Below are 14,438 nucleotides of genomic sequence, written 5' to 3'. Positions count from 1 at the left end.
ATGCATTGTTAATGCTCAATTATACAGCTGTGTACATTTTGTTCACTGTAGCATAGTTAAAAATTAATTTTGTAGTGGAGTGAAATAAAATGTAAAAGGGACAAAGCCAACTGAGCAGCATTTCAAAAGGGAGCAAAGCCAATTCTTCAATGACTTCATCTTGCAAACACTTGCAGAGACTAGCCCAAACTTCATGTTATTAATATGTAAGATGCCAATAAATTCCATAATGCCAAAAGGTTTTCTCTGTGCACTATGTATAATGAAATCATAAATAGGTTTACTTTCAAGATTCTGAAAGTAATCTTCACCCAATTTCTTACTCAATACTTGTTTTAATTTAACCATTTACGTTTATACATTGCAATAAAAGTTTTCATTTGTTATAAAGTTTATATTATCATCTTGCAGACTAAAATGCAAGCTTTGTCACATTTGGAAAGGTCACTGTGAGATGTGAATTAAGATCATTTGAGGCAATGTTCCAGTGAACCAATTTAGTGGATCAGAGAATGGGAGGATATGGGTTTGAGGATTTCAACATTGCAAGATTCCATTATTAACTGAGGTAAGACCATAAGAAACAGGAACAGGAGAAGGCCATTCAGTCCCTCAAACCTGCTCCACCATTCAATAGGATCATGGCTGATCCAACATTCCTTACATCCCCTTTCCCTGTAACTCTTGATGATGGACAGATTTTTTTAAGAGGATAAATTTTATGATCATGAATGGGGAACGTGAACATGGAGAATCGACGTTTCGGGCATAATCCCTTCATCAGAAGTAGGAGACATACCCTGCACAGGGTCAGGAACTAATGGAGTCAATACAAATGAGGGTCTACCTGGAACAGAAGCAGACAATGTGTTCCGTCATATCCGAAATCTCTAAGGCAGTACAGGCTCATGAGAACATTAGAACATCACAGCACAGTACAGGCCCCTCAGCCCTCAATGTAAATGAGTGAGACTGAGGGAGTCCGTCCAGCTCTTGATCAGCCCTGTGACTGACAGCTGCAACAACTTGGGCTCTTCTATGGGGAGGCTCATAGCAGGTCACACAGTCATACTGAAACCATACTCAAGGTGTGCTGGACCAGTCAGTGGCTCTGGTGGTACAGAGAGTTTTGAAAAAAGTCCCAGATTCTCTGTTGGTGCTCCCCTCTAGATATTCTGAAAAGGGTTAAGTGTGTAACTCATGTGACCCATGACCTCTCCTGATCTCCCTCCGTCAGGCTCTTAATGAGCTCTCCGAGCATCAACCTGGAGGATGTTGCGGGATCTGGATCCCACCTGAATGAAAATAGCCAGTGATGGGGAATGAAATTGAGAAACCAGTGTGCCGACCAGAGCTGGTAATTTTCAGACCCACCCATTGCTGGCAGCATCCGAAACCTTGACCCACCAAGAGCCAATCTGTCCTGGGCCATCTCACAAACATCCCCATCTACTTCCTCCTACCACCTCGCTACACAACAGCATTTGTAGATTAGATTCCCTACAGTATGGAAAGAGGCCATTCAGCCCAACAAGTCCACAGCGACCCTCTGAAGAGTAACCCACCCAAACCCATTCCCAACATTTACTCCTGACTAATGCACCTTATGCTATGGGCAATTTAGCATGGCTAGTTCACCTGGCCTGCAGGAGGAAATCAGAGCATCCGGAGGAAACGGGGAGAATGTGCAAACTCCACACAGAGTCACCCGAGGCAGGAATCGAACCCAGGTCCCTGGCGCTGTGAGGCAGCAGTGCTAAGCACTGAGCCACCATGCCACCCCATTTGTAAATGTACATTCCAAAGATGCCTTCTTTGATAGAAGGAGAACCTGATTTCTAGTTTTTCTCAGTTTACAGAAAACTAAAGGAGTTAAATTTGAATGATTTCCGAGCAGGTATATGTGTGAATTCTCTGCATTACAGATTGATCCAACCCATATTTCACTGACCTTTCTTGCAGGATTGCTCAGAATTTTATTTTTGAAATTGATGGCCAAATCTTTACTGTAAAATGCATCTTTAAAAGATTAGTAAATTTCATCATGAGGAATGCTTTGCATACCTTCTCTTTGACACAAATCGCTTCCTCATAAAAGCTTGCAGACTTTATCTTGTTTCTCATGACCTCCAGTCGCTCTTCCAGCCACATGACCTGCTCACTGAGCTGCAGCCTGCATTCTTCCACTTCAACCAGCTGCAATGGAAACAGCAAACAAACACAAGCATTAGATTTTCTTTCTGGTCAAAGAACTCCATGTACTAGAAATGTCTGCTTTCATCTGCATTAATAAGGATTCCAGTCAAAGATTGTCACAGCCTATCTGTGGCCGTTTATATGGAATGAGTTATTTCGTAGTAGGCTTTGCCATAATGTAGGTTTTTATTCCCATCTCACGTCATAAGTCTCTGCTAAATGCAGAGGTTACTTTAGCGAACTGACAATAATTCCTGAACAGTTACTATGAAATATGATGTCCAAATCAATGCTGAAAGTGGATTTAATCACCTGCTGCAACAATGAGTTATTATCCAGCAGTAGTTTACACAAATGACAGCACCTATCTTTTTGTTATGGAGCCCAAGGTAATCAGAAATCCATTCTAACCAAACTTTCCAAGTAATCAGAGGCAAGGCAGGCAGCAGTAGATACATCCACTCACTGTAAGGATGTGTACAGGTGCAGCAGGCAGTAGAAAAGTTAAAGTGATGTGGGTCTTCAAAGCATGAAGGTTTGAGAACAAGAATAAGAATGTCTTGCTGCAAGTGTGCAAGGCAATGATGAGGTCACACTTGGAATACCATGTACAGCTTGGGTCTCCCTATCTGAGGAAGGATGTCCTTGCTCTATAGGGAGTGTAGAGAAGGATTACCAGATTGACTCCTGGGATGGGACGACAGATGTATGTGAAGAGGTTGGGTCATTTAGGAGGATGGTGAGCCTGTGGAATTCACTACCACAGGAAGTGGTTGAGGCCAAAACATGGTGGTTTCACAAAGGAGATAGACATTAGCTCCTGTAGCTAAAGGCACCAGGGGATATGGGGGGAGGACAGGATTCGGATATTGAGCGCTATTATCACACTGAATAGTGGAGCAGGCTCAAGGAGTCATGTGGCCCACTCTGGTTCCTAGTTTCAATATTTCCTGATCTTCTTAAACAGTCAAATTGACTGAACCACACAGACCCTCAACCAGCAAGGAGAGTTAGAGCAGTCAATTCAAATCAAGAACACAAGACTAAATGAGTAGGAAAGAAAGATGGTTTCAAAATACATTTAAAAAGTCAGGACAGAAAACTTTTATTTTTTTTTCATAGTATAAGACAGGTATTAAAAAACTAATTGAATGAAACTTCACGCTTAGAAAATGTTAGTTTTCTTGGCCAGAGGGTTGTTCAGGAGGAATTAAAATTTCTTCTTCATTTTTATAACCGAATCTGCTCTTTGATAATTATTGCCAGAACTATCGGAATGCTGAATGGAGACAGCCAAGCCTGAATGAGACTGTCTGCAGAAAATCTCCTCACTAGGACAGGGCTCCACACTGGGACAGGGCTCCACACTGGGACAGGGCTCTGCACTGGGATAGGGCTCCTCACTGGGATAGGGCTCCTCACTGGGATAGGGCTCCTCACTGGGACAGGGCTCCTCACTGGGATAGGGCTCCTCACTGGGACAGGGCTCTGCACTGGGATAGGGCTCCGCACTGGGATAGGGCTCCTCACTGGGACAGGGCTCCACACTGGGACAGGGCTCCGCACTGGGACAGGGCTCCGCACTGAGACAGGGCTCCGCACTGGGACAGGGCTCCGCACTGGGACAGGGCTACGCACTGGGATAGGGCTCCTCACTGGGACAGGGCTCCTCACTGGGACAGGGCTCTGCACTGGGATAGGGCTCATCACTGGGATAGGGCTCCTCACTGGGACAGGGCTCCTCACTGGGACAGGGCTCCTCACTGGGATAGGGCTCCTCACTGGGATAGGGCTCCGCACTGGGGCAGGGCTCCGCACTGGGATAGGGCTCCGCACTGAGATAGGGCTCCGCACTGGGGCAGGGCTCCGCACTGGGATAGGGCTCCTCACTGGGATAGGGCTCCTCACTGGGACAGGGCTCCGCACTGGGACAGGGCTCCTCACTGGGACAGGGCTCCGCACTGGGACAGGGCTCCTCATTGGGACAGGGCTCCGCACTGGGACAGGGCTCCTCACTGGGACAGGGCTCCGCACTGGGACAGGGCTCCGCACTGAGACAGGGCTCCGCACTGGGATAGGGCTCCTCACTGGGACAGGGCTCCTCACTGGGACAGGGCTCCTCACTGGGATAGGGCTCCTCACTGGGATAGGGCTCCGCACTGGGGCAGGGCTCCGCACTGGGATAGGGCTCCGCACTGAGATAGGGCTCCGCACTGGGGCAGGGCTCCGCACTGGGATAGGGCTCCTCACTGGGATAGGGCTCCTCACTGGGACAGGGCTCCGCACTGGGACAGGGCTCCTCACTGGGACAGGGCTCCGCACTGGGACAGGGCTCCTCATTGGGACAGGGCTCCGCACTGGGACAGGGCTCCTCACTGGGACAGGGCTCCGCACTGGGACAGGGCTCCGCACTGAGACAGGGCTCCGCACTGGGGCAGGGCTCCGCACTGGGATAGGGCTCCTCACTGGGATAGGGCTCCTCACTGGGACAGGGCTCCGCACTGGGACAGGGCTCCTCACTGGGACAGGGCTCCGCACTGGGACAGGGCTCCTCATTGGGACAGGGCTCCGCACTGGGACAGGGCTCCTCACTGGGACAGGGCTCCGCACTGGGACAGGGCTCCGCACTGAGACAGGGCTCCGCACTGGGACAGGGCTCCTCACTGGGACCGGGCTCCGCACTGGGATAGGGCTCCACACTGGGATAGGGCTCTGCACTGGGGCAGGGCTCCGCACTGGGATAGGGCTCCTCACTCGGACAGGGCTCCTCACTGGGACAGGGCTCCGCACTGGGACAGGGCTCATCACTGGGACAGGGCTCCGCACTAGGACAAGACCTGGAGACCACCACTCAGCCTGCAAGTTCGGGTCGGATTGGACGGCTGGGACCTGTTCCTCATTCATCAGGAGACCCCAGGCTGGGGTGGAGCCAGATCAGCTGAGCTCAGCCCATCCACTCCGCCACCATCTTGGAAAAACTTTGGAGAGGAAAAACTGATTCCCTATCTCCTACATGTGGCTGTGCTGGGTTAGTACGAGTGGGTATGCACTGGACATTGGAGAAACAAAATGCAGACTGGGACAGCCGCTTTGCAGAACACTTACATACTGTTCACAACAATGACCATGAGATTCCAGTTGCTGTTAGTTCATCACAATGCCGTGTTCCCCGGCCAATATCTCTATCTCAGTCTTGTTGCAGTGTTCCAGCAAACCTCAGCACAAATTAAGAACAGCACCTCATTTTATGCTGAGGGACCCTGCAGCCTTTAGAACTCAATATTGTGTTAAATAATTCTAGAACCTTTCATTACATTCTATGTCCTTTACCCACACCCAGTCATAACATGGACTGCTTTCAGCACAACCAGCTCATTTACACTCATTAATGGCCATTATTATCAGTTTTTCTTTCTTCCTAGCCTCACCATTATCCAAATCCCTGTCCCTAACTACTGCTTTCTCTCTCATTGGGCTCCATCTCCACCAATCGCACCCTCCAGTCACATATCCACCCTTCACTCTCAACAATGTTACCAGTAGTGGGGAAGGCAATGGATGATCCATACCTCATCTCACTGCCACTGGGATTGAGCCAGCAGTGGGAGAGACCCAGGCCAATGGCAGCCCAGCAGCTCCCATTGCATGGGTCTGCAGAGTGCACCAGGAGGTCTCTCCTCCACTGGGTCGTTGGGTCCATCTGCCAAGTTCTGCCCCAGCCCTGCCCAAGATCTGCTCCCACCACTGCACTCACCCCCCCCGCAACAAATGCTGGAGATTACAGTGAGTCAGTGTTGTCTCTCCATGGATGTTGTCTGACCCACTGTGATTTCCAGCATTTGTTGTTTTCAATACAGATTCCAGCCTCTGCAGTGATTTGTTCACAGTGTAAATTTTTGGTTCCTTTGAAATTTGGCATTCTTGCATCTGTCCTAATCAGTGCAAAGTAAGAAGCTTCACCATCAATCTTATAGTTCTGAATCCATCAACAGCCTTAGTGGTTATCACAAGGCAGTTCATGAGTATTTGTGGGAAGTAGTCAATTATGATACCCGTACACCTCAGCATTCCTGTGGATCATTTTGGTAGCTTTAATTATTATTATTATTTCAAAGAATGGAAATCTCTGGAGGCAAGAGAAAATCTCTTTCTATACTAATATTAAGATAATTCTGCCCTCACTAAGTTTACAGTGAGTCAGTGCTGTTAGTTTACTGGAAATTACAGTGAGTCAGTGTTGTCTCTCCATAATGCTGTCTGACCCACTGTGATCTCCAGCATTTGTTGTTTGTACAACAATGTGTACTGTAGGACAACATAGGAAACTAGGAACAGGAGTAGGCCATTCGGACCCTCAAGCCTATTTCACCATTCTATGAGATTATGGCTGATTTATGTGCCAAGAAGATGCTGATTGACTGGTAAGTCAATTCTTCTTGCTCAAGGTATTGTGTCTTGTTGGTTTCCTCACCACTTACCATAGGCCTCATATGTCAGATTTTTAAAAATTGTCTATGGGATGTTGACTGGGCCAGCATGTACTGCCCTTCCTTAACTGCCGAAGAACATGGTGGTAAGCTGGAGTTATTGCAGTGAAAGAATACCCATATTATTTTGGGAAGAAAAGGTCAGAGATTTTGACACAGCGGCGCTGAAGGGACAGTGATATATTTCCAAGTGAGGATGGTGTGAGGCTTGGAAGGAAACATTCAGGTGGGAGGGTTCTCAGGTGTCCACTGCCTCTGAGCATTTTATATATTAAAGATCTGGATGAAGGGACTAGGGGGCATTCTGGTGAAGTTTGCCAAGGATGCAAAGTTAGGTGGACAGGCAGGTAGCTCTGAGGGGGTGGGGTGGCTGCAGAAAGATTTAAACAGTTTAGGAGAGTGGTCCAGAAAATGGCTGATGAAACTCAACGTGAGCAAATGCGATGTCTTGTATTTTGGAAAAAAGAATACAGGCATGGACTATTTTCTAAACGGTGAGAAAATTCATAAAGCCAAAGTACAAAGGGATCTGGGAGAGCTAGTCGAGGATTCTCTAAAGGTTGACATGCAGGTTGAGTCTGTAGTTAAGAAAGCAAATGTAATGTTATTGTGGTTCTGTTCGCCGATCTGGGAATTTATGTTGCAGACGTTTCGTCCCCTGTCTAGGTGACGTCCTCAGTGCTTGGGAGCCTCCTGTGAAGCGCTTCTGTGATGTTTCCTCTGGCATTTATAGTGGTTTGAATCTGCCGCTTCTGGTTGTCAGTTCCAGCTGTCCGCTGCAGTGGCCGGTATATTGGGTCCAAGTTGATGTGCTTATTGATTGAATCTGTGGATGAGTGCCATGCCTCTAGGAATTCCCTGGCTGTTCTCTGTTTGGCTTGTCCTATAATAGTAGTGTTGTCCCAGTCGAACTCATGTTGCTTGTCATCTGAGTGTATGGCTAGTCCTTAACGGAATGAGGACATGCCACAACCCAAAGGACTAGTCACACTACCATACATCAAAAACATTTCTGAACTGACAGCCAGACTACTGCGACCACTAGGACTCATAACAACACACAAACCAACAACCACTCTCAGACAACAACTCACCAGGACGAAGGACCCGATACCCAGCATGAGCAAAACCAATGTAGTGTACAAAATCCCATGCAAGGACTGCACAAAACACTACATTGGACAAACAGGAAGACAGCTAACGGTCCGCATCCATGAACACCAACTAGCCACGAAATGACATGACCAGCTATCCTTAGTAGCCACACACTCAGATGACAAGCAACATGACCTGGACCCAATATACCGGTCACTGCAGCGGACAGGTGAGAAAAGATGGCAGGTTTGCTTCTCAGGAGGACATTAGTGACATAGATAATTCATTTCAAAAATATTTCATGACTTTGGATATTGCCGAAAATGCAGCATTTGTTGGCCATTCCTCACAGTCTGTGAGAAGGTGACGGTGAGTTGTCCTCAGGACCTGCTACAGGTGCAATTGATACAGGTAGACCCAGAGAATTGTTAGGGAGGTGCATAATTTTTATCCAATGACAGTAAGAAGCAATAATAGTACTTTACATTAGGATGATGTATAACTTGGACGTGAACTTTTTTCTAGCTCACTCAGCCCTCTTTCCACCTAACTTGTCAGTATCAATATGGCTGCTCATCCTCCCTTTTCAAAGAACTCTACAGATGCATTGTGGTATCTTTGACCTTAACAGCAAGGAGGCAACACGCCATCCTGGATTTCCATCAGCAACCACAAAAACACCTGCTTGTTCCTCTAATTCCAGGATTCCCTATCACTATCAGGACTCCCGATCTTCCTCCTGGTGCCCAACAGCAGTGTCATCCATAGTTGCTATGAATCAGGCTCTGATTACACACCCCAGTGATATTGTCAATCATCAATATTCAAAATATAATATTTGTTAGACAGTGAAATGCACTCAGAGGATCTCTACACATAATGCCTATTTCTTGAAAGTCTGATAGTCACATATATCATTTTATGATGCGCACTTCATGGTATTAATCATGAAACTGAATATTATTTGGTAAAATTAGGCATATGATCTGCAAGTGTAGCGACTTCATGAAATTCGTGGTGAGGTTAAAGGCAGGACCTCCTTGTTACAAACTTGACTGTACTGAAATGTACTGAATTGCAATATAGAGAGTATTTATTCATTCAAACAACTTGCTGGCTGAATCTCTGTTTCAATAATGATGTGTCCTACGCACATGCCTTTTTATTTTAAGATGTTTACACCCAAAATATTTGAGACTTCAGAAATGCAAACATTGATATTGTTAATAAATTCTCTGGTGAATGATCAGTATAATTATAATTTAACAAATGAAATTAGTTGGTGAAGCAGATTAGAGCACACTGTCCTTTTATTTCTAGGACTTGACTTTTAAGTTCAGACTGCACTGATAGATTAAAAGCCCAATCTGATAATTAGCAAAAAGAAATTGAAGTTAGAGAAATCTGTGCTGTTTTAACATAGTTTCTAGTTGGTGTAACATCAACTGATCAAACATTATCACTAACTTTGGTAGCGTCTGTCAGGGAGATCACAAGGAAGTCTGATGTACAAAGTGAAAGTAACGTATGAATAAAAGCAAGTTTGAGGAAGCAGTAAGGAAGAAGCTGACTTTAACCCATTGTAAAACATCTATTCAGTAACTACATACAATGGCCCTTCAAGACACTCATCCCTCATCATGCTTTCTAAACGTTCATTACAAGTGAAGTTGTTCCTTGGTACATTAGCACTAAATTTGATCTTTATTAATTTGAGCCTCTGCCTCTTGTTAACATCACAATGTTTAAAATAATGTTCCATATTTGCCTTCCCTACTTAAATATTTAAACTTGTCCCTGAGAGTGTTGTCTCAATATGTGCCTTGAAGAGAGATTTGGTCTGTGCTGGTTCTCTTGCTGAGAGGTGTTGCCACAGTGGCGTTGGACTGCCTGCTTCAGAAGCATTGGGTAAACAGCTTTCAGCTCCCAGAATATTTTTTCTTAAAATTAGACAAAAGAAACATGGTGTCAGGCTCACACTGACCCAGATTTTAGTTTTGCTTTCAAGTTGGAGTTGGAACTAGCTGTTGAAGCTGATAAATGCATCTCTCTCTCTCTCTCTCTCTCTCTCGCTCGCTGCTGCAGCAAAAAAGTTGAGTTCTCTCTCTCTGCTGCTAGATTGTTTATTTCAGTGTTCCTTTCTCCCGTACTAGGGATAATGTGTGAGAAAATCTGTATTGCTGAACTTGCCTTTGCCAAGGGTGTGTTTATGGGATGCTGCTATATTGGAACAGTTGATGATTAGTAGTTAAATAATGTATTCTTTTGTTAAGTAATTCAATAGAGTTAAAGTTATGTCAATTCTTTTCTCTATGTTTACGTTTTGACTGTGGTGTAAGAATAAAATGTGTTGCTTAAAGTTTAATAGTTAGATCAATTGAATCACATCTGGAACAAAGCCCTTAGTCTTGCCTTTGAATAAGATAAAAGTTAGGGTCTAGCTATTTCCTTGAAATATTTTAAGGGAGTTTGGTCTGGTCCATAACAGTGTCTTTTCAAGACTTGAATACTTAGGTTTCTCTGTTTTCTGACAGTGGGGTATTTTTAATATATGATATTTGATATCACTGTGGGAGTGGTAAAGAAAGGGGATTTTCAGTGTTCTTGCGCATGAATCATGCGACATTTGTACTTGGAGACAGCAAGTACTTAAGAAGGCTAATGGAAGGTATTCTTCCTTATGAGAGGAATTGAACATAAAAATAAGGATATTACTTCTTCAGTTATACAGGGCATTGCTAAAACCATACCTCAAATATTATTTTGGTCTTTTCATTTAAGAAAGATTGTAACTGCATTGGAGGCAGTTCAGAGGATGTTTCCTTGGTTAATACCTGAAATAAGCAACAAAATGGCAGGAGAAAACTCAGCAGGTCTGTGGAGAGGAAGCAGAGTTAACATTTTAAGTCCATTGACCCTTCTTCAGAACTCAGAAAGCAGGTGTCTTGTGAGAATGGGTGGGGCACACAAGGGGGTCATTTTCACTGAAGTTGGGACGAGTGGTGAGCCACTTGACTAAAGTATGTAAGATCCTGAACAGTCTCAACCCCTCAGAAATGGAAAGATTACTTCCTTTTGTGGGTTGAGAGTGTGGTGCTGGAAAAGCACAGCAGGTCAGACAGCATCCGAGGAGCAGGAGAATCGACGTTTCAGGCATAAGCCTTTCATCAGTAATCTTTCCTCTTGTGGGCTCAAGAAAAAGTATTTTGTAGTTTTAAAAAGAAATGGTCACCCTTTTGGGACAAAGATGAGACTTTTTTTCTGTTGTGGGGGGGTGCTGATTATTCAACTCCAGAGCTGCCTGAGAAGGGCATGGAGGAGAAACCATTTAATGTTTTCCAGGTAGAGGCAGATTGTCGTTAGGCGGGGAATCATAGGGTTATCACGGGTAGGAGGGTATTCAAAACACAAACAGATCAGCTATGCTTTTACTAAATGCAGCAGCAAGCTCGAGGGGCTGAATGGTCTGCTCTAACTCTTATATTTGTATTGTGAATTCAGCAGGAATCCTCCCACCTTGGTTTCCTTTTCCCTGGAATCAGGTTGGATGTTTAACTCTGCCTCAGTTTCACTATTGGGATTTGTCAAAAATATAATCTAGGGATCAATGTGGTGGCTGTTCCCTGAACCCATTTCTGAGCTCAAACATCTCACTTGCATCTTGTCAAGGTGTATGAGTCCGTTTAAACAGCTGAAGTGTTAGCTTGTCTGAACATTATCATTCTGGCTATAGTTTGGCAATCTCTCTGTCTGGTTATTTCCACTGTGCAATAATTAGCATTCTGAGTGTCTAGTGAACTCAAATCTGAGATCAGTTATTTCCAAGCATTTGTTTTTCTGTTGGAATTCAGTGCATGAGTCAGGGCAGGCGGGGATGGTAAGAATCTGTAGTTCAGGAGCCAATCCTATAGAGCTCAGAGGAATATTCCTGGCCCTGGAATGGTTCTACAGTCTTTACCTTCCTGGCAAAGTGCATTTATTCAGTTGAATTCTTAGTCACTCTCAAATTTCAACTGAAAGTGACTTTAAATCATGATTGAAGTTTGCTCAGCATTACCAGCTCTGGACTTGGCTGTATATTAAAAGGTCCTCACTCCCAGGTAGAGCATGCAGTCTGGTGAAGTTATCTCAGGCTTACGATGCCAGAGAAAATTCCCCAGAGCTAACCAATTTCAGTGCACAGAATTCCCCATTTTAGAATTATAGAATGATTTGTGGGTCCCAAGGTTTAAAATATGAGTTTACAACTTCTGTAATGATCACTTAATAAGATTTTATTATAATCATCAATCCAGGGTCACATTCTAGTAATGGTTATAACAGTATAAAGTGTAGAATAATTATTATAGTTAAACATTTAGAAATAAATGTTAACTATATAAATTCACAACAAGAGATAGGTAGAGTTGGAAGTGTATACTGAGTATTCAAATTCATCCAGAAAAAAAATTGACTAAATAAACCTAATAAAGAAGTGGATGCTGAAACAAAATCTACTTAAAAGTGTGGAATATCTCAATCAATAACATCAAATAATTATCCTCACAACCAAAATTTACATCAGAGGTTTAGTCTTACCTCAGCTAAGAGATATTGATCAATAGTTGCAGATCTGACCTCAATGCTAAGCTAAAGGTCAGATGTAAAGAAATTCTCATGCTGTGGAGGAATACTTTGTTGTTAGATTCTGTTAAAATTCCTTCAGGGTCAGATCAATGCCTGGGTATTTTGAAGTGGCAGTGTATCATGTCGTCTGGTTCACAGCAAACAGTTTCAAGCCTATTGGTGTGAAGTTGTCTTTACACAAAGTTGTTGACTATTTTGCTTTTCAACATTCAACTTCTGCATTAGTTGAAACTGCAACCACCTCAAATATTGCACTCATCGGGTTAATTCCTTAGTAGCCCTAGAAGGTGAATAAATAGCGTGCATCTTCTGTCACCAAGCCATCATGACAACCATCAGGATTCACTCACAATTGTATGTACTGCTACAAAAGGATATAATCTGGTTGCATGACTCATGGTCTCAAGCTCTGTCAATGTGTAACTTCCAAAGGAAGAATTTTTTTTAGAAATCTAGAGAGTGACTGCTGACACGGCTTTTCGATTTAAGGAGTTGCACAGGTTTGAGGAGATGACTCGTTGTTTTTGACTATAATTTATGGAAGGAATCAGGAAAAGACATTTTAGAAGCATGTCACTACTGTGTAAAACATTGCCTCTTCCCAATATGTTCTCATTCACACCCTCACTCAGTAATATGGACACATGTAGTTTACATGTAACAACCGGGCACACGTGTAATGGGATGTTATATATTAGAAGGCATTTCATTCTATTGTAGCACATTTTCTTTTCTTCTTTTTCTTCATACAAAGAGGCAGCATAATCCTGTGACAGGAAAGACGGAGTACATCATAGCATCCCACGCTCAACCTGGCACTAACACCAGCACAGATTCATACACTCCAAGACATTCCAAAAGTCAGTTTATGAAGGAAGCACTAGATGAAACATTTAATTTCATTGAGAAAGATCAAGTGGAATAGGAACTGTGCAACAGTAAGTAGCTAGCCAGTAATGCAACTTCACAGTTTAGCCCCCAAATGCTGAATGATATCCTGCAAGGCCCACCTGCACACTGGAGTGGAACAATGTGAAAATGATTTTTATGACGTTTTCAAACTGCGGTGAACTCCAAGTTTTTGATGTGAAATGGATGATAGAGCCAAAAAAACTGCTATGAACCATGGAATAACCAACAACCTCAGGGCTCTATACAGGAAAACTCCAGACATCAGAGACATGAAGCTCAGACACAGTCTCTCACAGACTTTACCTGAGATCTGGCAGCTAAAAGTAGAGATGGCTGATCGACAGGATGTAAAATCAATTTAAGAGCATCATGATGGGAAGCTGTGCTTAACATCCTCCAGGAATGCCAGGACATAAGACAAAGCAGCAGGAGAAACAGATTCAGCAGATTCCTCTTCGAGAGTTCACATGATCATCCAACCCAGACTGTTCCTCACAGAGCTGAAGAAATATTGATTTGTGGGCAGGCACTTTCTCAGAGGTCTGTACAGTTTCACTAAAGGCATATTAAGGACTGACCACCTTCGTCCTTTGAATCCTATAGCCTAACAAAATTCCTTCACGTCTGAGGAAGCATTAGAACATTGGGGTAGTATCAGCAGCAGAAAAAGCAGTCACTATAGAGTAGGAAGAACAAACAGGTAAACTACAAATGAGATTTGTAGTTTAATAACCAACACACTGTTCTGTGTACACTTGTAGTGGTTTACTTATCAGTAGTACTTGTGTTACAGCTAGATCGAGGAATTACTGGAACTGTTAATAATGAGTGATTACTATATCTCTCTTCCTTTCATTTCCTATTCTCCATTGTTTCATAGAGATTCTGTTGTGTATTTACTCCAACTTGAAAAACATGGTTAGAAGGGATGCTGCAAATAATTATTATTTGAGAAGCCAAGACAGCAGGACCCTTGCAACAATATCTCCTTGGTCTGATTTGTAAGGCAATTGTTCATTGGCAACGATGATGATGTGGTTATCGATGGGAAGAGCTGTGGCTGTGATAGATGTAGACGTGTTCAGGTAAGAATGTTGGTCCTGCAGCATGTGGGGGAAGGAG

General features: G+C 43.9%; 1 protein-coding gene across 1 annotated transcript in view; it reads right to left on the bottom strand.

Annotated features, from left to right (window-relative positions):
- LOC132829644 (coiled-coil domain-containing protein 192-like) overlaps positions 1 to 2,173 on the bottom strand; it is a 33,925-nt gene extending 31,752 nt beyond the window's left edge. Inside the window, exon 1 of the mRNA XM_060846981.1 lies at positions 2,065 to 2,173. Within this exon, the coding sequence (XP_060702964.1) occupies positions 2,065 to 2,151 (87 nt within the window). The 5' untranslated portion in view covers positions 2,152 to 2,173. The remainder of the gene's footprint in view (positions 1 to 2,064) is intronic.
- Positions 2,174 to 14,438: the final 12,265 nt, after the last annotated feature.

Source organism: Hemiscyllium ocellatum, chromosome 2 (genome assembly GCF_020745735.1).
Source record: "Hemiscyllium ocellatum isolate sHemOce1 chromosome 2, sHemOce1.pat.X.cur, whole genome shotgun sequence".
In the NCBI taxonomy this organism is placed as follows: Eukaryota; Metazoa; Chordata; class Chondrichthyes; order Orectolobiformes; family Hemiscylliidae; genus Hemiscyllium; species Hemiscyllium ocellatum.
This window is presented reverse-complemented; position numbering and strand designations above follow the sequence as displayed.